Source organism: Varanus komodoensis, unplaced genomic scaffold, assembly GCF_004798865.1.
Source record: "Varanus komodoensis strain SLA01 unplaced genomic scaffold, ASM479886v1 scaffold1, whole genome shotgun sequence".
Classification (NCBI taxonomy): domain Eukaryota; kingdom Metazoa; phylum Chordata; class Lepidosauria; order Squamata; family Varanidae; genus Varanus; species Varanus komodoensis.
The window spans coordinates 21,737,757-21,764,538 of record NW_025335268.1 but is presented as its reverse complement, the minus strand read 5'-3'; the positions used below and the strand labels follow the sequence as shown (position 1 = coordinate 21,764,538).

The window sequence follows — 26,782 nt, the reverse complement described above, 5'->3', positions numbered from 1 at the left end:
AACCCATTGAAATCCATGTAACACTGCATAGGATTGGGCTGCAATTTTTCTCTCTCTCTCTCTCTTTGCTAGTAACATTGTTAGCACTTCATGCCATTTAGTCTACTGTATAAGTCAATATCTATGTAATGTATATTAAATCTTCCAGATTTTACCATTCTGAAAACAAATGTTTTCTTGTAAAAACTTCAGAACAGAATCCAATTGCCTGCCTAACTAAAAGCCATTTCTAGAAATGTTTGCTTAGCAATTTAATGAATAAAATGTACAGCTATAAAATATACTTGCTTTACTTTTTAATAAATGCCATGCAATGTATCTGATAAATGAAACTGCAAGCAATAGTAGAAAAATATGAAACTTTAGGGTGCAATCCTGTTATCAAGATCTGCCAGCTAAGGGGCTTTAGGCACTGGTAGAACTTCTGCTACACTTGTGGACCCTGGCCTGATATACACACAGATAAAACTCCTCCGATACACTGGAAGAACACTCCTGCAGTCCAGATCTCCTGCGTCTCCCCCACAGCTCCTCTGCCATATGTGAATACTGACTAAACTGTATTGCTGAAATACTCTTCTCCCCGCAAGGGAGGGATGGCAGATTACCCTTCATAACCAGAAGAAGCACTTACCCCCACATGCGGGGAAATTCTCCAGTGGCACCACAAAAATAGGCCCACCAATTATTGCTACTGCTGGCTAAACACCAGCTGATGAGCTACTACTAATGAGCACTTTTGCTTTGCAGATCTGAATGAAACAAAGCAGCCACTGGACACACTGTGTTCTACTGTACCCTCAAAGAGGAAGAGGTGTATATACTTGGAAGCACTGCAGTCCTCCCTTTTCCCCATGGAGAGTGGCAGAGTGGACCAAGGCATGGGTAGGGAATGTGGTGTCTGCAAGCATGAACACACTTGGACACCATTCTTGGCACTTGCCACTGTACTCTGTCATTCCTTCCACTTCTTTTAAGAACAAAATTAACACATCTTTTTACTAACACCTGAGAATACTTCAAAACAAACTGATGGCCGCCAGCAGACACCATGTTCACCTGTTGACCGCATTTCCTATGACAGTCATGTTGTGGTGGTTCTCAGGACAGCCCCCCCCCCCCCAAAAAAAAAGTATCAGCCTGAATCTCTCAAAATGACAACTTCTTTTAAAGATCAGTTTAACTTGATGAACTATGGTGACAAACACGGGGGTGGGGGGGAGGGTACAGTAAAGGAATGTTACCTCAACCTTTGATCAGGATCAGATAACCAACCAAATGACAATACGATATAATATGCCAAGGTGAGACTGCAACCCAGCTTCTGTGAACAACTTAAGTGAAATCTAACAAGCAGTTTTTTCCCATGCCTAGCTTACAGATTTTGCATTGAGTGTTCTGCATCTTTTCAGTGATGCCCCCCAAAAGTATTTCACTGCAGTTTTCCAGTCAATCTGAACCCTATTAGGCCCTAGCTGGGGAACAGCTGTGAAATTTTCAAGAGGGTGATATCAGGAGTGACCAGACTTGCTCAACGGAGGAGCCACACATGCCAGATGTTTCACAGCTGCAAGTTGGCTCCTGTGGGCAGTGGCAGCAGCCATGGGTGGCAAGCAGGCACTCCATGTGGTGAGTGGGGGGATGCAAAATAGGCTCAGAGAGCTGCATGCATCTCCCGAGCCTCCGCTTGGCCACTCTTGCTATGCGTGCCTATGTGCGTGTGCATGTGCAACCTACCTCGTGTATTAGCTCCAGATACCAACGATCACCATTTTAAAGGAGAAGCCTCGAACAGGTGGAAGAACTATCAGGGAGAAACCTTAAGCAATTGCCCTGTTCCCTAACATCTTGTTTCCCCATGTCCTCCACTTTATTCATAAGGTTAGGCGCGCGCGCACACACACATTCCTAAAATAGGGGAATGCCAGCTGCACTCTCAGCATACTCCGAGAACGAATTTCTCCCAGCTCCCTAAGAACAGGCCAGGCTGCAGCGAACTCCCCCGACATTCCAACTTTTCGTCTTGGACAAAGTAGAACGCCCGCAAGCGGGATTCGTACTTGGCGTCCGACAGTACGGCCTGCTGGGAAATGGATCCGTCCCATGCTGCATGCTGGGAGTTGTAGTATCGGCGTTCACCTCCCCGTTGAAGATGCGGGCAAGCGGGGACGGTGCTTTTTCAAATCGGTTCGCTGAGGCTTCAGGCGGCCCGGCAGGTGCTCCTCAGAGGAGGCTGTTTTCTGGTGTCCCCGCTGCCTGAGAAGCGCGGCTGCAGCCCGGAGACGAACGAGAAGCGGGCCGGGCCCCACCCGGGTGCCGGCCGTAACTCGCTTCTCTTTCCCTGCCGTGCGCGGGTGGAGCGCTTCCTGGGGGCTCAGCCCCGGCTCCCCCTTCCCCGCTGCGGAGGCGGCTCCATGCTGCCGGCAGCCCCCTCCGCCTCCTCCCGCCCCTCAGCAAGAGGCAGGACGGGGAGGCGGCGTCCGCCCGGGGTCCCGGCCGTGAGCGCCCTGAGGCCGCCGCCGTCCGAGGCATTAGAGGGGGCCCCGCTTTAACGCCTCCGTGGCACCGCGCGGGGTGAGAATGGCGAACCAACTGGTGGTTCTCAACGTCTACGACATGGTGAGTAAACGGGTGACCAGCCATGAGGCTTCCCTCCCGGGCGGGGCCTGCTGGGGACCCAGCACTTGCCCTCGCCCTCCAGTCGCCAGGTTTGAGCCGGTCACCTCTCCCGCCCGCCCCCCGGCGCTGCTAGCTGCTTTTCGGGGATGAAAAGGACTCTTCCGCCTTCTCTCTCCTCTTCTCTTCTCAAAAGCCGTAGGTAGCCTTTACATGCTTCACCTCCCAGTCCCATACATTGTTGAACAACATGATTCTTGTCTCCCCCTCCGAAGTTCTTGCGAGTATCGTTTGCCTTTCCAATTTAAATAGTAATTTGGCTAAAAGGTGCTTTAACAATTTCGGAGCAAGGTACTGGGTTGGTGGAATTGGGCTGGAGAGTTTTCGCAACAGGTGTGTAAAAAAAAAAAAAAAAGGCTACTGCCAGTGCCCAACCAGCTAACACACTTTACAAGATTAATTTCCATAATGCCACACACACATCTAAAGAAAGACAGTTTTAATAAGGATCAAGAAGAGTTGGCCTGGAAAGCATCCTCAAACTTTCAGTATTGTGAATAGCCTTGAAAACCTTGCCTGCTTTTTGCCCCGGAAAGACTCCCCAAAAGGAAAACTTGTTAAAAAGCTTAAAAGGAACAGACACAAATAGAAACCTCTTTTAAAACAGGTCAGTACTTGCATAATCATGCAACTTTACAGTCTAAATTATACTAGTCTATGTGCTGAGATATTTTACTCCTTGCCACTTTGGGCTAAAGTTTTGTCATCTCTTACTTTGTGAAACCACAAATGACACAAACATCACCCTAATCCAAATGTATCTAATACCTCTTCAGTGCTGCACAACTGTTGCTTAACAATTAGGAAAAGCCAGAATGGCATGCTGTTTACAGCATAAGACTTAGAGGCTGGTTCTTATGATTGAACAACAACCTACCATGGTGTGCTATGGCACATGTTGACATGTGCAAGTGGACATTTTAAATGTTCATTACCTTGTCCCATTATGTTGTACAAACCTGGGTTGGGGATTATGCAGTGGTTTAACAGCCCTCAAATAACCCATGGTCCCTAGGTTCACACAACACTACAGGTTGAGTACTGAAGATGCAAACCTCACCTGACATGCAGTGTAGCCCACTGTGATTTAAGCTGTTTTAATAGTGTGAACCAGGGATGAAAAGACCCTAATGTTCAACTGTGAAGTTCACTGGGTGTCTCTGGGCCTGTCATTATTTCTTCACTCAGCCAACTTCCCAGAGTTGTTGTGGGTGGTGGGAGGGGAATTGATGAGCAAGAATAGCATTCACCACCTTGAACTCCTTAAAAGAAACGGAACATAAATGCGCTTTAAATATACTACATGAAAATATCAATAAGAAACTTAATGAAAAAGCTTGGATTGTTGTGAGCGGCCCCGAGGCTTTGGCGAATGGGGCAGCATAGAAGTTTCCTAAATAACTAAATACATACATACAATTCATGTATTTGTTACATTTATTTTCCAATTTTCCTCCCTGGAGTCCAAGGCAGCAGACATGATTTTCTTTCTATACATTTTATTCTCACAATAAGCCTGTGAAGCAGGTTAGGCTGAGACAGTGACTGGCCCAAAGTCATCCACTGAGCTTTATGGCCAAACTAGGACTAGAGCTTGGATCTCCCACTTTGAATCCAGCACTCTTAACTGCTGCACTACACAGGCAGCCCTACATTGCATTAAAGAAAATTGTTGAAAACAGAAAAATATAGTCAAATTTGCCCATAAAAAACAAGGATGCAATACCTGGTTAGAATGTAAAGTTTTTGAGTAACTGGCACCCTGTTGCTGCTGCTTAATGATATCGATGTCAATTTTCATGCTACTTATGCAATCTGTTGCACATTGAGTCCAACTGCTGAAGGTTTTAAATGACTGCATTTATTAATCAGATGCAAGTTTTTGTAGAAGCATAAAGAAAAAAATGACTGGCTAAATTCAATTGAATTTGTTAGTCCCAGAATGGTATGAGATAATAACTGCACATTTTATTGACAGAATATATGCTAAGTCCTAATGCTCTTGGTGAACAATTAAGCAGCAGCTGAAAGATAGAAATTCATGGGGCTGCCTGTGACTAAATAGTGGTATCGCCACATCCTGACTCTAGAGACAGTTTCAATACCTTTAATTGCTCTAGGAAGGAAGTTAGTAAGGAACAGCTGTAACTTTCAACCTTGTGATGCTTCACCCAAGCAAGAAACAGACACTGATTTGTTGATCCTCTTAGGTAAAACCAGGCCAAAACAGTCTGTTCTTTGTAGATAAAATGTTGACACTAGATTGTACAGTGATGTTGTAAAGAATTTTCAGTGTATATTAATGGGTAAAATCCAACTGTGCTGATGACAGAATGATTTCCATGGGCTGAACCGTAGGCATGCTTTTCTAATATGATTCATGTGCATCTTTTTTGTAATTGGGATTCTGCAGTCCAGTATAGTGTTTGTCAGGTTTAGCTTTCATCCTGCTCCTCTGTTTGGAAGTAGAGGAGTTGTCACCCTTTCTTATAGACTACCTCAGTGGAGGTTGTGGACTACTAGTAGTCTACAGACCACCTCTGGTAGAGAAGCTAAGGTGCTGGACTGGGACTATGCAGGCCATGGTTCAACTTCCCTCTCAGCACTGAAGTTTGCTGGATTGTCCTGTGGGCATTTACTATCTCTCCAGCTCATCTATAGAACTGTTTGGGTATGGTACCCAAAGCTACCTGGATACAGGATGAAACATAGTAATGAATAAACAAACAAACGCCTGCTCCTGTTTTCCCCTGACTTTTATCTCTCTTGACACTGGGTTAGGATTGTCAGATTATCTCTTTCTCTTTTAAACTGCTGCTGAGTTGGGAAATGTAGCTTCAGCTGCTCTGACATGTTCCACTCCTGCACCAGCGAAACTTGGATGCCTGCTTGTTGCAACAGTCTTGGAAGAGTGGATGACAACCATGTTCCTGTGGGAGGTTGCCTTGCAACCTTAGGAGTTCTACATTCTTTGGTGTAATTGGGATCCAAATGTAATAGTGTCATGGCTCATACTTTGCAAAGACCCATTAATTACATTCTTGCTCTGGTGAAATAAGAATGCATGGGCTGGTATATATTCTTAACCTATTAGCATGCATCCTGAAGCTACCCATTACCCCTAACATGTTGGGATTAACACATTCATGCTATAGTTGCTCCCACATTGAAGAATGTAAATAATCTTTGCATGTGTAGGTTCAAGACTTACAGGAAGTACCTCCCAAAAACAAAAACACTTTACCCTTCCTATTATAATATGTTGATTTTCCTCAAATCCACTGTGTTGTTTATGCTTTCCTGGAGGATTCTTTATAAGATTGGAGTGTTAATTGTGTTCCATATGCAACATTTGCCTTCTTCACAAATAAATTAGGTATAGTGGACACTTGATATGACCTACAAATCTTTGGCAAAACTCTTCAAGTCCTGCTCTTTCCAAAGTGGCTATTAGGATTTATTAATACCCTTCACAACATTCTACAGTTAAGTAAGTGAATTTGGTGGGTGGGTTATGCTTACAACTCAGTCACTATAGCAGAAATGCAGCAAGACCTATCCACAGAACTGTTCAGTATGTCTGTGTCTTTACGCACAAGAAGAAAAGCTGATAATTGTTGGATTTAGTGTCATTGTTCTATCAGCAGAATAAATGCTTACAGTGGAACAGGATTTCCCTATCTACCCCCAGTAGCATCCCCTGTAAGGAAGGCCCTTTCCAGAAGAAATTTGGGCAGCTGCAAGAGAGGCTAGAGAAGTCTTGTTCTGCTGACAGTGATGTTGGGCCCACCCCAGTGGTGGAACGTGCCATCATAAAAACCGCAGTTTTTTACACTTTGGTTTCAAACTTGACTTTAAATGCTGTATTGTATTTTTGTGATGTTTTTATTTTTATTTTGCATTTTGTGTTGAATTTTAATGTATTTCATCTCCTGCTGTGACCTGCCCAGGGAGCTTCAGCTATTGGGTGGTATAGGAATATGGTCCTGCGAGTCCCTTGGACTGCAAGGAGATCAAACCAGTTAGTTTTAGAGGAGATCAACCCTGACTGCTCTTTAGAAGGCCAGATACTGAAGATGAAACTCAAATACTTTGGCAACCTAATGAGAATGAAGGACTCACTGGAGAAGAGCCTAATGCTGGGAACAATTGACAGCAAAAGAAGAAGGGGACGGCAAAGGATGAGGTGGCTAGATGGAGTCACTGAAGCAGTTGGGGTGAGCTTAAGTGGACTCCGGGGGATGGTGGAGGGCAGGAAGGCCTGGAGGAAGGTTGTCCATGGGGTCGCGATGGGTTGGACACGACTTTGCAACTAACAACAACAACAAGGAATATAACTAACAATAACAATATTGTTTGCATGACTTCACTGAGGAATCTGCTTACCAAGAAAAAAAAAGAATGCGAACTGGAGAAATAAAGGTTTGTTAAGTGCTCATTCGACAAACCTAATAACAAACAAGACAGGGGTCATAATCCTAAACATGCTGCTAAAGAGCAAATTCTAAACATGCACGGGCTATGAGTTATCATGACTGAAGAGTGGGGGTTAACCTTGCATCAGCATTATCCTGGTTTATCTGATGCAACTCAAGGTATCTTCTACTCAAGTGTTCATAAAACCTTGTGCCACTCGTGCTATGTGCAGAAGAGACTGCTTTAAATTCTAACTTAATGTAGCAATATTGTTTTAGATTAACTGGGAACAAGTTCAGATACATTGTTTAGAAACTGACTCATGCTTGCTTAATTGTGGTAAATGTTTACTTATTCATCAGCTATAATCTGTATAGTAAGAAGCAACTGTCCAGGACAGAAATATACAGATTTGCAAAGCTAGAAAACTGTGTTTGTTTTGAGAAATGTATTTAAGGTATAGTATGGATCTGCATGGAGGCATTTGGGAACAAATTCAAAAATGCTTGGATGCCTTATTGGCAATAAAATTAGCCATCCATTAATAATAGTTTGTGAGCAGATAAATATATGTGTGGGCTGAAATGTTCACCTCTTTATCTTTTGTACAAAGACTCTGCACAGATGAAAATGAAGTGTAAAATTCTCCTAAGTTTAAACTAACATATACTACTGCTAAATTCCTTCCTCTGATTCTTTATGTTTTATGAATTGCAATCCAAGTATTGAAGAAGTTAATTATTTAAGGACAATTTATGGTGCAGACAACTCTGTGGTAGCTAGTATTCTGAGATTGAAAGCAGGCTTGGATTCTTATCTGACATGCTAGGAACAATGAAAAGCTACATTTTTATCTAATTATGGGTGTAATCTTTACAGGTTTGATCAACAAAAATCTCTTTACAACTCTTAGAATTTCTCAACCACTGTGGAACCACTTGCTGGGAGTTATAAGATTTTCTTTTTCTGTCTAAGCATGCATAGAATTGTGTTCTTAATGTAAGTTTGGTTCTCAATATTAATATGGCCTGTCTGTTTTGAACATTACCTCTATATTAACTGATGCATACATTTTATTGTGAATTTTGTTGACTAAATCAATAGAATGAATGAAACCTAATTATGTTTCCAACACTGATTAGTTAATAAATTCTGGACCAACAGTACCAACTTAATAAAGCACTATAGGATAGAGCTATGGCATACCTACAGGTTGCAGTGAGAATTATGGAAGTACAGTGTAGGTGTGTCACTTTGGTGAAAAATGTTCTGGTATATGTCCATTCTGCTTGCTGACAACATGTAGGATTGGGCAACTTTATTTAAGAAGGCAAACTGTGCCATACTTGTGGAGGGAAATAATCTGCTAAAGAAGAGTAGCCAGGTTAACTGATCTAGTTGGAGAAACTGAAAAGTACAAAGAAAATCCACCAACCACAGCTTTATCTCATAGTCAGTTTAGGTTTGGGTAGGACATAATGCTAGACTGTCATGTTCATTCTTTCTATGGCACTGCTGTAGGAAGAAGATCAGAAGGATCTGTTTCCACTTTTAAACTAACTCAATTTTCTCATTGAACTCTGGAGAATTGTGGCTAGTTAATATTAATTTGTAACTTGGGCAAACCAGTTAATTCTATGTATCAGAATAGCTGCATAATAATTTTTAACACTATGCGATACTAATCCAGTTAGGCCTGGCCAATTGCTTAGGAAATTGTGTGAGAGGTAGGAATGTTTTCCATCCAGTCACCAGATTACAATATTTAGTGATTTATGGAGTATATTAGCTCATTCCTGGACATGTAGGACCAGATTCTAGACTCAGTGGGCACTTGACCAGAGGGTAAAGCTTTGTTTTTGGGTGTCCAAGACAAATGAAGGCTGGAAGGTATCCTTGCAGATTTATCTGTTGGGTGGCCATAGAAAGTGAAAACCCTTAAACAGCTGTAAAATATCATAAGCCAATGGCTAGCAGATCAAACAGAAGTCCTCTGATACCACCACATTGAATTGTCCCTCCAGAAGGAATAGAAATCATCACCATAACACCACATCATAAAGTCCCATCTCAGCCAGAGGGTCCAGAAGCCATGGTTGAATATTTTGAAACAGATGCAGCAGAACTAACAGAGTCACAGTTCTTGTCTAAATCATGCTGAGAGCCAGTGGTTAAGAGCTTGGAGGAGATGTGGATTCTAGTCCTGGGTCAACCATGGAGCCAAGTGGGTAACTTTGGGCCAGTCACAGATTCTCAGCCCAACCTACCTCACAGGGTTGTCATTGTGGGAGTAAGTTTGAGAGCAGGAAGGGGAGAATGATGCAAGTTGTTTTGAGTTCTTTGTAAGAAAAAGGTGGAATATAAATTTAATAAATAATTCCTAGCATAGATCATCTACCAGGGTGACCAAGGCTACTTCAGTCCCAGAACTGATTTTGAAGTGGAACTGAAATGAATGTACATAATTTGCATCATCCGGACATTTCTGGACTTCAGAGGTGATCACATGCTTGAGCACTTTGCCCAAGAATGAAACATTTGATACTAGGTGGAAGTTACCAAGTATGGGGCGTTTTTCTCACAAGTGTGCATTTACAGTTCCTGACACCCTTGTCCAGTCTACTGATGGCAGATTTTATTAGACAGGAGGGCTGTTAGTCAAGTACATATGGGTAAGCTTTTGCTCTGGAGATTTTATCAACACCCTTGGGCTGCACAAATTGTAACATGTCTAACACAACTGGACAGACAGGGATTGGAAGCATATAGAAACATAGAAACAGAATGAGTCAGAAGGGGCCTCCCAGCCCATCCAGTCTGATGCCCGGCTCCAGTCGACTCTGCTTATGACATGCCTACCATATCTACACTCCCTTTTCTAACTGCAGCGTGTTCTAGAAAATACGTGAGTGACTTTATCTCCATAATGTCTCGGAAGTAGATTGTAATGAGCAATGCCCAGTGAACAGTATCCACTGCTGCTCATACTAGAGTGGTGCCCAGTGCTTCTTAAATAGCAGCTGGAAACCAGCTAAAGTGCTGGTTTCCAGAATGGAACCAAGTCAGTGAAGTTCACAGAAGGAAGCTGCACTGACTTTCTCCTGTTCTGGAAATTAGTGTTTTAGCTCATGTCCAGGATTGCTCTAGGAAGAACTGGCTTCCTGTTGAACTGGTAGCAGGTCCTGCTAGTGCAACACAATCAGTAGAGGTGCAAGGATGTCCCCACTTGTTCCCATAATGCTTCCAAGTGGTGGTCCTCTCCCGCACAAGTACCAGGATATAAAAGCCCTCTGATTGCTCAAAAAATAATACTGGATGACTCTGAACAGATTCAGCGGTTTTCTGTCATCATCATCATCATCATCATCATCATGCACAGATGACTGTGAGAAGAGCTAGCCTGCATTTGATTGAGTCGTCATAATTGTTCTGCCACTCTACATATACCATCTCCTGCCATTTCTGCCTCACCAAATCCTCAGACCTACTTGGAGTAAACTTGGCCCTACTTGCAGAAAGAGGATTTTTAGGGGCAATCATATTTACTGCATGAGCCATTTTCCCCATTCACTGAGGGCTTTGGCAAGATTACCAGTCACAGTTGTTAAAAAAACCATCAGTCTCTTGGAGCAGAGCCCTACAGCAGGCCCTCCACCCTCGTAGAAGGCCATTGTTTTGTTTTCCATACTTGCTGGCAAGTATCCTTGCTTATTAGGATTTGGACCAATTCAGTCTGCAGCCTGGACTAGTTCTGTTAGTACCCTGTCTATTCCATGTGCTTTATTCCTTCCAAGTGCTTTCCGAGAAGCCTTTTTGTCACTTTCTAACTCTGCAGGTTTTTCTTCATAGGATTCTTGTTCGCATGAGCCTGTCATCCTTTCATCTCTTTCATATAGTTAATTCTGTATACTGTTTCCACCTTTTATTTTTTTCATGGTTGAATAGTCTGTTCCCTTGTTCATCTTCAAGCATTTCTAATCTGGGTTTGAATTTCCCTTCGGTTTCTTGGACCTTCTGAAAGAGTTCTCTTGTTTTCCCTCTTTTTTTTTTTTTTTTGCTTTTCTCCATATCTTTGCACTGGTCATTGTAATAATTCTTTTTGTCTCTGCATGATAGTCACATAAAAGTTGCATTCAGGAGTCTGCCCTATTTCTGTTTTGCTTTTGCTCCTCACCTGTCCTTGGTAATTGTGAGTGTTTCTTCTGTCATCTGTCTAGGCTTTTCTTTTTTCTTTTGCTACAGGAATTGTCTTTTGGCATGTCTCTGGTTTCAGTCCACAGCTCTTCTGGCTCATGATCAGTTAAGTTGAGTAATGCAAATCTGTTCATTTCATGGATTTTAAATATCTCAGGAACATTACTGTACTGTTGTATTTTGACACACTGTTTCTATGAACAATCTTTTTCAGCTTGACTCTGATTTATTTGTTTAATGTTTTTATAGACCATTCTATAGCCAACACTCTCAGAATGGTTGTCAGCATGAAGCATAACAATGACACATCCATTATAATCATAACAATTCAAAAATTATAATGATTAGCAGGAAACTTAAAATAATAATAATATACAACACAAAACACTAATCTATAGCAACCAACCAATCACCATCTGAATAAAAACCAATATAAAATCATAACCATCTATTAAACAATTAAAATAATGGGAGAATAAAAAGGTTTTGACCTGGTGCCGAAAGGCATAGAGTGTTGCTGCCAGCACGCTTCCCTGAAGAGTCGGCTCCATAGACGGGGCATCACAGCTGAGAAGGCCCTTCTCCACCCTCCTTGCTTCTTTTAGCAGTGGCTTGTGGCTTTTAGCAGTGGCTTTTAGCAGTGGCCCCTGGTGATGAACATTGGGTCCAGATGTGTGTATATGGGAGGAGGCTTTCCTTTGGATATCCGGGGCCTAAGATGTTTAGGGCTTTACACATCAATGTGAGCACTTTGAAGCAGGACCAGAGTTCAACTGGTAACCAATGCCATTGACAAAGGACATGGCTTATAAGTTCGCAGTGGCCTATCCCAATTAGTAGACAGGCTGACTGGGTGCCATGTTATGTACCAACTGAAGTTTCCCAAACCGTTTTCAAGGTCAGCCCATGTAAAGCACATTACAGTAGTCCAACTGTGAGGTTACCAGTGCATGGACTACCATTTTTTAAGAGTTCATGGTTACTGTAGCAACCTGCTCCCAGTCGTGTTTGGCAGCAATATTACAGCTTCTTCATCTCCTGCTTCCAGTGACAAAATCTATTTGATTTCAGTATTGGCTATCTGGTATTATCAATGTATACAGTCCTCTGAGAGGATGCTTGAAGAATGTACAGGCAGTCCCTGAGTTACAACCTACCCACACTTACAAACAAACCGCCATAAAGCTTAGTAATTAAAAAGAAATTACTGTAGGAAATCATCACCACCATAGAGAGAGAGGAAGTGACAGGGTAGAGACGGAGGCCTCTAAAGCCGACCTTCCTGCCCTGTCCATCCAGAGAGAGAACTCTCCAGCATTTCCTTGCTGCAAAGAGGAGACACTGGTGGGTTGGGAGGATGGGGGCCTAGGGATACTTGTGATTTTTCCACTTTCATGCGGGTCCTGTGCCCCTAAGACTTGCAAATGTGGAGGTCCAACTGTACATGACCCGACTTGCATACATATTTGACTTAAAGACAAATTTCCATTTTCTCCAGAATGGAACTTGTTCATAACCCAGAACTGTCTGTATTTGTGCAGATGTTTGGCTTCACAGAATTGTGCGAGTCATTCTCCTGCTTTGTTATTGACCCCAGGCCAAATTTTCCTTCAACATGTATTTCTGCTTTGTTTCCTACTTTTGCATTCCAATCACATAAGATTATCAGTATGTCTTATTTTGGTATGTGATCGATTTTTTCTTGAACACCTGCGTAAAAGTTTTCAGATTCTTCTTTTCAGCATCTTTTGTTGGAGCACAGACTTGAATGACAGTTAAGATTATAGGTTTTCCACTAATTCAGATTGATTTTATTCAGGCAGATTCTGCATTGTAACACATGACACTTCCTGTGCTACAACTTGCCTCAGTATTAGAGCTACTCCATTTCTTCTGAGTTTTTAATTTCCAGAGTAAAACACTTTGTGTTTGTCTGACTGAAAAGGTCCCATTCCAGTCCACCTGAATTCACTCACACCAGGCACTGTGTTGTTTATCTATTCCATTTCTTGCTTCATGGTTTCCAGTTAGCTTTGGTTTATACTTCTGATGTTCCATGTTCCAGTTCCATGTGTTGTGCAGCATCGGACTTGCCTTTCACTTCAAACTCTTAAGTCCTGGAATTACAAGATCTTGGCTGCAATCCTAAGGAAACTTTTAAACTAGGCAGTCTAACTGAAACTGATACGATTTTTTTAAGCAGGTGTGTTTAGAATGGGGCAAGACCTCTCCTTATGCTTTATTTTTGCATCTCATTACATATGAGAAATAAGCTCAGTTCCTATTTGTCAAGGAATTGAAACAGATCTTAACCAATAAACTGAGGTCATTTTCAGTGAAGTAAACCAACACTTAACTTTTCTGAACTGCCCTGATCTTGAACTGAACTTTAAATTAAAACTTGATGATTCAAATCAAGTATCTCAGTACCTAAAAGGTCTTTTTCAGGCTAGTAAGAAAGAGCTTTCATCTCTTTCAACCCTAGAAAAGTTATCTTGTGTCCAGCTGGTAAGCGGAATTTGGTGTCTTCTCAGTCAGAAATACTTGATCCAACTGTGTCCTTCAGTTCTTCCCCAAGAAGTAAAACACACATACTCAAAGTGAAGTCCACATTTGTATAGGCCCCTGCCTGCTTTCTTTTTGAGAGTGAAACTAAAAGTAATAAATGCATTTCCTTTCTGGATAAAAAGTCTAACATTCTCTTCTGAGCATCAGCTGGCTACGTGCTACTCTAAGCTTTCAAGCAAAATGTGAAAGGAGAACCATCCCCCCTGACTAATCCTCAAAGGTATATTGCATCTGAGCATACAATTGCTAAACTCTCTAGGAACTGATGTTTATGAATAAGTTTACAATAAGTTTTGCCTCTGTTTTTTTAAAAAAGCTGTCTAAGCTCTGCCCATTGGTAGATTTTGTGAGTTCATATGTTAAGTATGCATTGCATAAAGAAGTACTTCCTTTGATATGTTTTAGGATTAACCATTTTGTTTATTGCATGCCCCCAGATTTTCACAGCATGAGGGAGAATTTCTGCTCCCCAAATCAGTCATAATTTTACAAACTTGTATTTTTTTTCCTAAATAGGAACTCCCAGAGCTTTTCTTCCTTTTCTATAGCATTTCCTATAGCTTTATCTTTTGAGATCCTATATCTGCTAGCCAACGGGGACTAATTGGGGTGATGGGAGTTGTAGGTCAACACATTTGGGGGGTGCGAGACATGGGAAGGCTATTTTAATGGTTCAGCATCTCTATTATTTACTTACGTTTTGTGTGATTTGCAGTTAATTTGGGGAAGTCAAATGCAGTTCTAATTAAATTTACATATTTAAATTATCTACGCAACCATTTAATGAAAAATCCTTCACTGACTGTCAAAAGTTGGCATTAATTTCAAAAATGGCAATACTGGCTTGAAGCCAATGTAACCATTCTGTTTACAGAGGGAAGGAAGTATTTTTATCAAGTTGTCTTTCCTCCTATAGTTTTCTGCATCAAGTCCAGTTCTGTTCCAACCCCTTAGCAACAGATTTTCAAGGAGTAAAAGGGACTGTGAAGATAATCAAAATTTTCTCTCCTACTGCTACGTACAGGTATCTGGATTCAAGCCATAAAGTTTCCTTGGTATATGAAATGTACTCACAGTTAATTAGTTAAGTTTCCCATTTTCTTTTTTAGTACTGGATGAATGAATACACTTCGTCTCTTGGAATTGGAGTATTCCATTCAGGAATAGAGATATATGGCAGAGGTGCGTAATTCACTTTCATTTAAGGAGCTTAATTTGTTGTTAGAAGGTACATTTCAAGGGGAGGACAAGGAAAAGAACTGTGTTTTACTTTCTGTGTTTTTTCTTCTATTTCAGTAACAAACACAATTAGAAGCATTCTGGTTGTTCATTCATGTTTAGCTATAAGTGCATTTGCAAATGGTGGCTTAAATAGCATATTTTAAATTGCATGTTAAACTAGAAACAATGAAATGGAATGTGTATATTTCATATATGTGTACCAAGATTTAAGTTTGACTAAAATTGTGCTTATAAGCTACTCCATGGCAGTACTTCATATTTGATCTGCAACAGATCACTTTTAAGTATGTCTGTAAAATTAACAAGTTAGGAAGTAAGCTACTTGATAACAACTGGCTTTATGCATTCTACCTATAACTCTGATTTTTTTTTTTCTTTCAGAATTTGCTTATGGTGGCCATCCATACCCATTTTCTGGAATATTTGAAATTTCTCCAGGAAATGCATCTGAATTAGGAGAAACATTTAAATTTAAGTAAGCAACTCTTAATTGTAGGTGTGACCTGAAATATGCTATGATCAGGATTCAAAACTCTATTGAGAACAACCTGCTACTTTTGAGTAGTATATTTTCATCTAGTGAAAAGTAGCATGGGTTGCACAAAAGTTTAGCTGCAATAATAATGAGCAAAATACCATTGGTAAGAAGTTTGCTGAAGCAAGGGGACAGGCGTACATAGATGACAGAACTGTTAACAATTGCATTTGGCTAAAAAATACACCGGGGGGGACTGCAGGTGGCACAGGGGTTTAAACCGCTGTGCTGCTGGGCTGGTTGATCGAAAGGTCGCTGGTTCAAATCTGCACAACGGGGTGAGTTCCCATTGCTCTGTCCCAGGTCCTGCCAACTTTGCAGTTCGAAAGCATGCAAATGCAAGTAGATAAAAAGGTACCACTTCGGTGGGCAGGTAACAGTGTTCCATGCACTTCGGTGTTTAGTCATGCCGGCCACATGACCACGGAGACTGTCTGCGGACAAACGCTGGCTCCCTCGACTAGGAAAGGGAGATGAGCACCGCCCCCTAGAGTCAGGCATGACTGGACTTAATGTCAAGGGGAAACCTTTACCTTTAAAAATACACCAACATTGCTTTACGGAGACTACCTTGCACAAGAGAAAGAATAGTGTAAGAAAGGAAGGGAGTAGGGACTCTTGGAATGAAGCACCATAGCAGTCACATAAAGATTTTTAAACTACACATGGACTTTGGAAGTGCAAATGTATTAAAGAGGGAGTGAGAAGATACCCAGTCTGAATTGCAAGCACCTTATTTTCATTTTTTTTGTTTTAGAGAAGCAGTTGTTCTAGGAAGCACTGACTTCATGGAGGAGGATATAGAAAAAATTGTAGAAGAACTTGGAAAAGAATTTAAAGGAAATGCTTATCACTTAATGCACAAAAACTGCAATCACTTTTCTTCAGCTTTATCAGAGGCAAGTATGAGTCCTACAGCATGGTCAGTTATTTACCCTTCTTTTAGAATCATTTCACTGTTTGTTTGTGCCAGGAATATACTCCATGTGTTGTTCATATGTTTACAGTCTACAGTTTCTGAAAATCCTAATAATTTAGGATGGTAGTAGAAATGCATCTCATTTTCATCTCTAGAGAAGAAATTTAGATCATTAAACTTTCAGGTGAAGGGAAGAGGTTCCTTATGAGCTGTTTGCCATGTGTGGCCTCAAGTGCAACTAATGGCTATACCTTTCTGTAGTTCGTGTAATTATTTCCATTGGTATAGTTTGGACAATGAAATATACTGCTCCATTTTGTAACCCTATATTTAAATGCAGGAGGAATTGATAATGTAACTTTCACTTGATACTTTGAACTTTGGGACTACATTAATAGTTCATCAACATGGAGCCCTGATGGCCATAGGAGGATCTGGAGTCCCAGTTCTAACCTTGGAGACATTCTCTGAGGCAGGAGCAACCTTGGAGCAGGCACAAGAGTGACCTTGGAGCTAGTGTTTTTGCAGGGTGGGGTGGCGGGGGGGAGGCAGGCTCTGCCAGTATTGGTAGTATCCCCCAGGCACCTCAGCATTCTCGCCTTGTGCACCAGGACAAGACTTAGAAAAAGAATCAACCATCTAAGTCTTGCAGGGCAGAAGGATGCAATCTTCACTTTTGTACTTCTTCCACCCTTCATTGGATGCTTGTAATCCTTCCAATTCAAAGGGTTCAGGAGCCACGTTGGATTGTGCTGCCCAGACACAATGTGTGTTTAGGCCAAAAAGGGTGGGGGCACTTCTCCCTCCATGACTGGCTGTACAACATTTTCTGTTTTTACAATCCCAATCAGATTAAAAAAGAATGTCCAATTTAGAATATCAAACTTTCAGTTGTTTGCAAAATAGTCAAAAGGGCCTTGTTGTCTGAAAATAAGAGTTGGTGTTGCCAGTATCGACGAAGCAATGCCAACAAAGATTTGCCCTTACTGTAACTGGCATGCTGGGTGTCTCGATTCTGGATATCTCAGCTACAAACCTACATATAATGAAAACATTGGATAACTTGTGGAACTTCATTTAGATTCTCTGTGGAAAAGAAATTCCTCGTTGGGTGAATCGCCTTGCCTATTTCAGTTCCTGTATCCCCTTTCTCCAAAGTTGCCTACCAAAAGAATGGCTTACACCTGCAGCCCTTCAGTCTAGTGTAAGCCAAGAGCTTCAGGAAGAACTGGAAGAAGCAGAAGATGCTGCAGCATCAGCTTCCCTGCCAAGTTCAACATCAGGGGCAAGAACTGGACATCATGCTAAAATATAGGTTTAGGCCAAAATATTGCTACATTGATCTCTTTGGAAACTTTGTTAGTAACTGACTCCATTAAGAACTTCAAATGGACATATGAGTTTGTCTTTGGTATGCAATTGGTTCTCCAGCTCAAGCTCATGGTATTCTGCTCAGGATTTTATATGTAGTGGAAACGGTTTCTGGGAGAAATGGGGAGAACCTAAGTGGAGTTGCTACCTTCATTTTCATCTCATCAACAGATTTAGACTAACTGAGCAGAAGTTAAAACTGTTTGTTTACAGTATTGTGTGCTGCTGTTTACAAGTCCCACAGGGACACCTGCCATTGAAAGTTGAAATATTAATCTGCTCAGTTAGCTCTGCATAACTTCATCAGCATCAGTCAAAATATACTCCTGGTCTGCTCTCCTTGACACCATCTTGGAATTAGGTAGATTGGAATATTTCACTTCCAACTGTTGCTGATACTGACATAGAGAATTTATTGAATACTATATGTAAACAGGGTACATAATGATCAATACAAAGAAATCTGTCTTGGAAAGAAAGGAAGTTATCGTAGTATGTAACTGAGAATATCTGTTCTGAAAAATATGACTTCTAAGTTTTTATCCACTTACAAAGAGCAAATTAATATTTTATTACAAATTCAGGAGCATTCTCTCTGGTGCCAGATCTTGAATATTTTTTGTCCCTGATTTAACTGACTTGAAGATGTGAAAAATCTTTTTGGACATCAACAGGGTTTTTATTTGTGCGTTTGTTTTATTAAGATCAGATAACGGTGCCTGTTTTACATCATACATCATTGAAACCAGAAATTGTAGAGTTAATGTGGATGGCATACAGAAATAATTATAGTTACTTTTAGACAAGATAATTTAGACTGAGAAGGTTGTTTGGCTAATGTTTGAATTCCCTTTGGCCTTGTAAATTCTGTAGCCAGTACAAGATGTAATCTGCTGTTCAGTAGAAGGACCCTTTACTAGGACCAGTAAGAGAAATGGCAACTATGATATTATTAGTTTGTTCAACAGCTGGATTCAATATCCACAAGAAAAGCAAAGCATTTCTCCAGCTCACTGTGTTCTTAGTAGAACTAAAGAGTGTAGGTTACTCATATGTCTCTTTAGTTGCCACTGTTTCTTCAATTATGTTACACTGATAGCAATACATATGATGTGAACTGTAGAAGATCAACCACAGTTACCAAGCAGCCAGTGGAATGCCATGTATTTAGTGTCCTCTTCCTAATTGCTAGCAAGTCTCATTGGAAGAGAGGGATTTAGTAGTACTGGCAAACTGAAATTGGATTAAGAATGTTTTATTATATATGCCTTAAGGTTCTTCCAGCTGAATGGAATGTGGCCAATGAGAAATTATGTATAAACCATTATGTATAAACCAAGGTCTTACTGAGCTCTGCACTGGTGAAGAACATATAAATAACTCTTCCATGTGTTATTTATATGCAGGGTTTGCTGACTAAAATTGACAGATTAGAATGCGCACATCCCTTCAGCTAAATTGTCAATTATTTTAGTGCATATTTTGGACAAGCCTCAAGAAGTTAGGGCAGGTTAATTTTTTCATAAATCAACTTTATGCTTTGGCATGCTAATTTACAAAAGTAATCTCACTGAATACAGCAAAAATGCTATTGTTTTCATCAAGATGGCTTTAATTGTTTTTCTAAACACTTAAGTTTCTCTTTAAAGTAGTTTTATACTCTTCTTCACTGGAGACATAAATTATTGCAAACAATACTCAGGTAAGTAACATCATCCTGTTAAAAATCAGCAATAATTCTCCAAATTGTTAAGTATTTGAGTGTCCCTTATTTTGCCCAGTCTCTTTAGCAGGAAACTAAAATATCTTAACAGTGCCATTATGTTTTTATTCGTAGCCAGCACAACCTATTTCAGATGCAAGTTCAAAAAACTCTCCCAGTATTTTGCTCTACATTCTTTGTTCTTTAACTTACTTTCTGAATTGTGATTCCCTTTTTTATGATTGCTGAATCATACAAGTGAAGACATTTCCTAGTAAAATGAAAAGGAGTGGCTTCTCTGTGCTACAGCTGAACTGGGAATTGGATTTTGCATGTTGAGTCTGAATATGCACATAGCATTCTTCAGTAAGAAACTGTCCCCTCTGTTTTCACTGGATGGGGCAGTGTGATGCATGTATTTCTTGGCACACAGGAAGTTATCACCTTCATTGAAGCCTTTTTGAGTGCTGTTCTGTCCACAAAGAATTGCTGGACTAGGATGATTCTGCAGCTTGTCTTGATTGTTTGGACAAATGACAGGAACTATGTTAAATGTCATCAAGTTTCTGTTAAACAATAGTTTTTGTTCTGGTAACAGTCATGCAGTGTGCAACACTTCTATGCTTTTATGTCTACAACTACAGTATGTAAACAATGTGAAGACATGTGGCACAGTAAAAGCATTTTTAATAACTTAGCGCACAATCATGGGTACGTTTTGAAAGCAAAAAGTCCTACAAATCCCAGCATTCCCTAGCCAGCCTTGCTGGCTAAGGAATGAGGGAAGTTGTAAGCCCTTTTCTGTCTAGACATGCATAGAATTGCATCCTTACTTGTGCATTCTAGATTGATGGAATTCTCATTATTCGTTTAAAGCCATTTTAGTAATAGAAGTTTCCTAATGAACAAACCTAGTATCTGAACCCTGAAGCTGATATGACTTCTAGAGAAGTTGTGGTAATTTTCTATCTTACCACATGTGCTGCACTCAGTTTCCACTTGATTCCTGCCAAAGTCTGCTCTCATAGCAATAGTTTAAGCTGCCTTTTCACCAGCATTATTACTCACCAGGGAGTACAATGCCAGCCAGTAGCTACAGTGCACATTAAAAACCTGTGCACTGTTCTCAGCTAGGAAGATACGGAACACTGTGGAGTTTTTCCAACAAAAACAAAAAACGGGTAGAAGAAATACATTCAGGGTTCTCTGATCTGTCCAATTTGTAATACTTATTCTTCTGTTAAGATAGTTATTGTGCTTTGCTGTTTTGTTTTACTAAAACCATTTTGAATAAGATGGTATACATATTCAGAAAGCCAAAAACAAATGCTGTGTTCTGCTTGTGTGTACCATAAACTGGCTTTGATATAAGAATGCAGTGCATTTCCTTTGGAAAACATGCAATACAATTTTAATCACAACTGTTAGAAAATGTTTGCTTTTAGGTGGTTAAGGACAGAATTTTCACTGACACACTTTTTTGTAAACTAAGGATGAGTTTACTGTAAAACATGGTTATTTGTACAAAAAAGCAAGCGCATTTTGACTTTTGTTACTTTAACATGTCAAACTTGAATCCATCCATTTATTAAAGATAATTTTTATACAATAAATGGAATGTATTTTTTCTTTCCAATTTCAGTAGTAAGTTTTAATTCAGCTTCTATGTGTTGTTGCAGTTTTCAGTCTATGCTTATAATTTAGATGAGCCAAGACATTTCACTTGGCATTTCACTTGGCATAATGTATTAAAAATGAATCAAAAAGTAAAGGAAAAAAGCCGGGATCCTTTGGTTTAAAGAAAAAAAACCCCTTGCTGTAGGCTTCTTGTGGAGCTATAAGAAAAACCAAATGTTTACCCCATGGCATTGGTTTTTATACTTTGAATCAAGTAGGAGAGATAGCATACTGAAGTGAAAAAGAAATGTCAAATCCCAAATGAAATGCAACAAATTCATATGGATAGTATCAAACGATCATCAAGTACAACCTGTTGCCAATTCTTCAGGGTGGCATACCAGCCCTTCCTGGCCCTGCTATGATCCTCTTATAAGTCTAGATGCGAGAGACTGAACCTGGGATTTATGACTACAGATTATAGCCTGCCACTGAGTACGTGTCCCTCCATGGTGCGTCAGGAATGCCATGCTAAAACAAAGCAAATACTGCTCACTGAGGATGAATGGGATGCTCTTTTTCGTGGTTTCTGTGCATCACACACATGGGCTTTGTGCCTGCGCAGCCTATTGTCAGGAAGCTTCTATACCTAACTGTTCAGTTGGGCAGGAGCCCCTCTCTCTTGTACCAAGATAGTAGGGGGAGAGGCTCCTTTCCATCCCCTCAGTTCCTTTTCAACCGTCATCATGCTTAAGTTGGGAAGGGCTTCTCTCCTCTCGAGTATTCAGCATTCTCTTTCTCATCTTTCCCCCAAAGTCTCTTTTGTTCCTCTTCTTGCAAACCCATTTTCACTCTCTGCCTTAAAAAAACAAAACAAAAAAAAAAAAAAACCCTTACAAAAATAGATTTTTCTACCCACTCTCCTATGCACCACTTCTCACATCTCTTCCTGAGTTGCCTGTGCTGCTTTGCTTTCCTCTGCCTTTCCCATCCACCACAATGGCATCCTCAGTGACTTTCCAGAGCTGTGCTATCTGCAGTAGCAGGCTTTTCCCCTCTGACAGCCATTCCATCTGCCTGGGTGAGAGACACACTGTGAAAACCTGTCCTCACTGCCAGGCCCTCACAAAGCAGACCCAGAGACATCAGGCTGATTTCCCAAAGGCCAAACTCTGAAAGAAGACCCTCCAGGTCACCAACTCTTCCAGGCAGGGATGATACCATCCCTCCACCTTGGCAGCATGAGAAGCCCCAAACAAACTGCAATCATTTTGTCAGGGCTATTCACCTGGTGACTGTCAGGAAGTCCTCCACAAAAGAGGAGCCACTGCATGAGCCCCCATTGACCGGCATCACCAAGAATCTGATTCCCTTTGGCCAATGACATACCACAATCTCTGAAGCCAAGGGAGTACCCAGCTGCTGTGCCAGAAGTAGAGCTTGGAGGCAGCAGAAAGGTCCAAGACACCCAGCAACAATGCCTGAGACTCCTAATACCAAGTCAGCGCCAACCCTGAGTACCAGAGCACTGACGCTGGGATGTCAACACCGAGAACTACCATCACCGACCCTTGACACTGAGGTGACACGAGAACAGACCACCTGGTACACATCAGCCCTTGGCACTGGGTCATGACACTAGGCCCTGGCATCAAGCTGACAGTGGTTGCCAACACTATCAATGTCAAGCCCCAGCAATCAAGAATACCATCTCCTTAGTGCAGCCTGGAGGATTAAGTGTTGGACATGGAGTTGATCTTGTCCAAGAATTCACACAATCTGCCCTCTGGCCCCTCTTGGTGTCATCCTTCTGAGAATTACTCCCTCACTTACCAGGAGTACTAGAGGTCGGTGACCTCTCCCTATCTCAGTCCAAAGACCCATGGCAGTCTCCATAGGGACTGAGGGGATGGGCAGCAGCCTCTCCTCATGCTCTCCTAGAACAGGAAGGGAAGGAAGAGGCTCCCACCCACTTGAACACTTAGTTATGAAAGCTTCCCAACAACAGGCTGCTGTCCCTATGTGTGAATGCACAGACGACCACATGAAGAACACCAGCAACAGGTAAGCAACCTGTCTTTCTTCTTGACCTCAAATATAGCAAATAATCTGACATGTAAATATATTCAGTCTATTTTAGAATAAAGCTCTGTGAGAGAATATATCACAAATCGTCACATTGCATGAAGCCTTTCTTGTGGCTGTCCTTCATGTCCCATCACAGCACTGGGTATGCACATATTCTAGTCTGCCTGTAAGAAGGAAAACAAAAGATAAGGCAGAAGAAATAGCTCAGACCTTGACGGTTAGGTGACATGCTGCTCCCGCAAACAAGGATTATTTTTAATGCCAAGAGGCAGAAACTGGGATTATTACACAAGCTTATGGTTAAATAGTGGAAAGATGAATCTCTGTCTCTCAGGAATCCATCGTTAGCAGTTGTTGGGAGTTCAGCTAACATTTCCCTAGCACTACTAAGGCCAGTGGAGGTGCTGGCTTGGGCTTCTGGAGTGACTTGTAGAAGCAAGGGCTTCATGTCATGTAAGTTCTGACCAGAGTAAGAACAGCGGAAGCAAGAAGAGAAGGTGAGCAAGAGCAAAAGTGAGAATCAGGAGAAGAGGAAGGAGGGAGAACAGCACAAAGGAGAAGAGTTTAGTGAAAATCTGACTATAGGATTTGTAAGAGACTGGGCAGGATATAGTGAAGACTAGACACAGTACTTAAAAGTAACCAAATGACCTAAGTGGCTACAAAATAGCGGGGAAGGGCATGTAAAGATTCAAGTCCATGTCACATACGGAAACAAAGGAGTGTAAAGACCAGAAGGGATGTTAAGAGGATCCAATAATCTCCCAAATAAAGGTTCCAGATGCACCAAAGAGATGCTATTCCAACCAGCCTGATACTGGATACAGAGAACATAGCAACCAGACTATATGTCAGAGTTGTGGACACAACCAGAGGGACAGCTTTGGAGAAACACTAATGGAAACCCCCTGAAAGGCAAGCATCTGTTTCAATGTGACATACAGAGCTGGACAATTCTGCTGTTTGGCATTTGGGGTGTGAAAAAACTCTCCCTTAAGGAACATAAGGAATTCATTCTTTTCTCATCCTATTCACTGACAGAGAGAGAAGTCTATTTAGCCATCAAACTTATTTCTGCTAATTAAAAAAACACTATACTGTGCAAGTTTCCCTCACTTGGTGCTACATATTTTGATCAAAGTTTAATAAAAGTTATGTCTGGGATTGCCAAAGAAGACTGCTAGAATGTACTTGAGTGGAGGAAAATTTACTGTAGGACCATTTATTATACTAAACTGTTTCCAGCAAAAAGGAAACCGACTGTAGAGCCAAAAAGTGGCACATATCTCAAATGCATCTTTTACATTAAGTCTCTATGAGATGCTGTTGTCAACACTGTTAACTAATTGTCTTTCCACCTGGCCTACATCCATGCTACCATTGTCTAGGATTTGTAGAGCACATTTTAATTTCAGTGTTGAAAGGGGACATCTTGTTTCTGTCTCATAAAGCCATGCATGGTATGAAAAAAAAATCACAGTAATTAGCCCGCATAGTTGTTGCCTATAGGCAACTTCTGTCATGACCTTGTTTTCACATGATATCCAAACTCCTCCTCCTGTTGAGGTTTGGCTTTTGTTTTTAATTCCTTCACAGTCTTCAGAATGAGAAATGAACAAAACCAGAAGCTGCTTCTTTATAAGCCAATGCAATCATTATCAGCAAATGTGAATGTGCCAGGTGGCTTTTTCAGACATTAGTCTTGGCTTATTGAAAACACATTGGGAGGGGCATTCAGCAGCAGGCGGCCTTTCTTCTCTGTGTTCAGTGACACAGTAGATCTGTCACTGGGCAAGGGTGGGTGATCAGCACAGCAGAAAGGAGCAGCACTGCTCAGCTGATTCCCCCACTGCTCCCTGCATGTATGCCTCAGAGAAGGCCCTTGTGTGGGGGGCAAGTGGGAGACTGAGAATTGGCTGGGTGACAGTACCTGGTTGGGGGAAGCTCTGCTCAGCTGATTCCCCCATTCACCCCCCATTCTCCCACTGGCAATTGTGGAGTACCAAAACCAGCACCCATTTTGCAGGGCATGGGTTGGGGACCTATCTCTTTCAAGCGGGTGGAAGGAGAGGGAGAACACCCTCCCTTTTATCACTGCTATTTGTGGGAACGGAGCTCAGGTGGATGCCAGGTTGGGGATTCCTCTCTCGCAAGTGGGAGAATGGGGGCAGGCGGAGAAATCAGCTGAGCAGTATGGTTCCTTTGCACAAAACTACCCAGCTGATTCCCCTCCCTTTTGCCTGACTAAGGATCAGGCACCCACCTTGCTACTCCTGTGGTCTCCTCTGGAGCAGGAGCTGAGGGTGCCTGCCCACCTTTCTAGTCTTTTCTGCTGTACTTCAGCCTCCTTTTGTGCAGCAGAGACCGCTGAATAGCCATGGCAAGCTGTATTCAGATCACAATTGCACCTGCCAAACTAAGGAAACTCATTGCTCCCTGGGGTGTTTTCTGGGATACCAGCTGAAGGGCTGAGACCAAAGGAGATGGCAGTAGGAAGGAGAGTTACCACCTTGAGCCTGACCATCTGCCAGGCACAATGAGGTAAAAAAAAACACACACTCCATGGTAACCTTGTAGGGTTGTTCTTTGTGATATGTTTGTTTGTTTATGAAAAGAATATCCCACCTTTTACAGTGTCTCAGAGTGGCAATAACATAAATAAGACACAGAATCACAATAATATATAAAATCAATATTAAAACCAATACTAACTTTTACAATGCTGGGAGAATAAAAAAGGTTTTGGCCTGGCACTAAAATGAAAAAAGTGTCAGCACCAGGAGCACCTCGCTGGAGACTCATGTGAACCCAGGCTCTGAGTAGAAGGAGCAGGATTACTTTTCCCCCATCTGTCTACTGATACAGATCATCCAACAGGGCAACCAAGGTTGGTCTGGTCCCCAGTGCAATGGATCAAGATAATCAGTTACATCCAAGCATGCCTACAGTTGTCCAGTCTCAATCCTCTCAATTATCTTCCTCATAAATGGGTATTGTCAATCATACAATAGCTTCTAAAAATCCTGGGAGCTGATCTACTGCTGCAAATCTTCTAGAGAGCTACGAGTTAATTCCAATCTACTTTATTGCCATTCACTGCATACATGGCCCTCAAGATTCAGACAGGACTTCTTCCTAAGGTTTCTCTTTCTCTATTTTCCACAGTGAAGTTTACCCTTTCTACTTCTTGCCCCCGTTCCATAGTTACTTATAATTTTGTCTTTTGTCTCCTTTAAGGTACTGATAAGTCCTGTTGAACTCAATGGGGCTAACTCAAATATAGTTCTCTAGGTTTAGCGTTCAATTGCATCACACCCACCCCAGATTCAAGTAAGTCTGAAAACTCAGAGATTTACACGCATTCAATGACAGAACAAGACATGGTGGTGCTTTCCACCACACCTTCCCTACACAACCATCTAGACTTACTAATGGGAAGTAAGAGGGAAGGAGG

The 26,782-nt window shown here is 41.5% G+C and overlaps 1 protein-coding gene across 1 annotated transcript; it reads left to right on the top strand.

The window, feature by feature from the left end:
- Window positions 1-2,501: 2,501 nt before the first annotated feature.
- On the top strand, window positions 2,502-21,232 carry DESI2 (desumoylating isopeptidase 2). Its single transcript, XM_044419390.1, has 5 exons — window positions 2,502-2,619; window positions 14,964-15,036; window positions 15,478-15,571; window positions 16,389-16,530; window positions 17,632-21,232. Exons 1-5 carry the CDS (start codon window positions 2,581-2,583, stop codon window positions 17,863-17,865), a joined length of 582 nt encoding a protein of 193 aa, XP_044275325.1. The 5' UTR covers window positions 2,502-2,580; the 3' UTR covers window positions 17,866-21,232.
- Window positions 21,233-26,782: the final 5,550 nt, after the last annotated feature.

What these genes read in the sequence shown, in the direction of transcription:
- DESI2 (XM_044419390.1), top strand. Translation starts at nt 2,581, where the DNA reads ATGGCGAACCAACTGGTGGTTCTCAACGTCTACGACATG. An exon ending in TTCTCAACGTCTACGACATG is followed by an intron (nt 2,620 to 14,963) that starts GTGAGTAAACGG and finishes TTTCTTTTTTAG; the next exon opens with TACTGGATGAATGAATACAC. An exon ending in GGAGAAACATTTAAATTTAA is followed by an intron (nt 15,572 to 16,388) that starts GTAAGCAACTCT and finishes TTTTTGTTTTAG; the next exon opens with AGAAGCAGTTGTTCTAGGAA.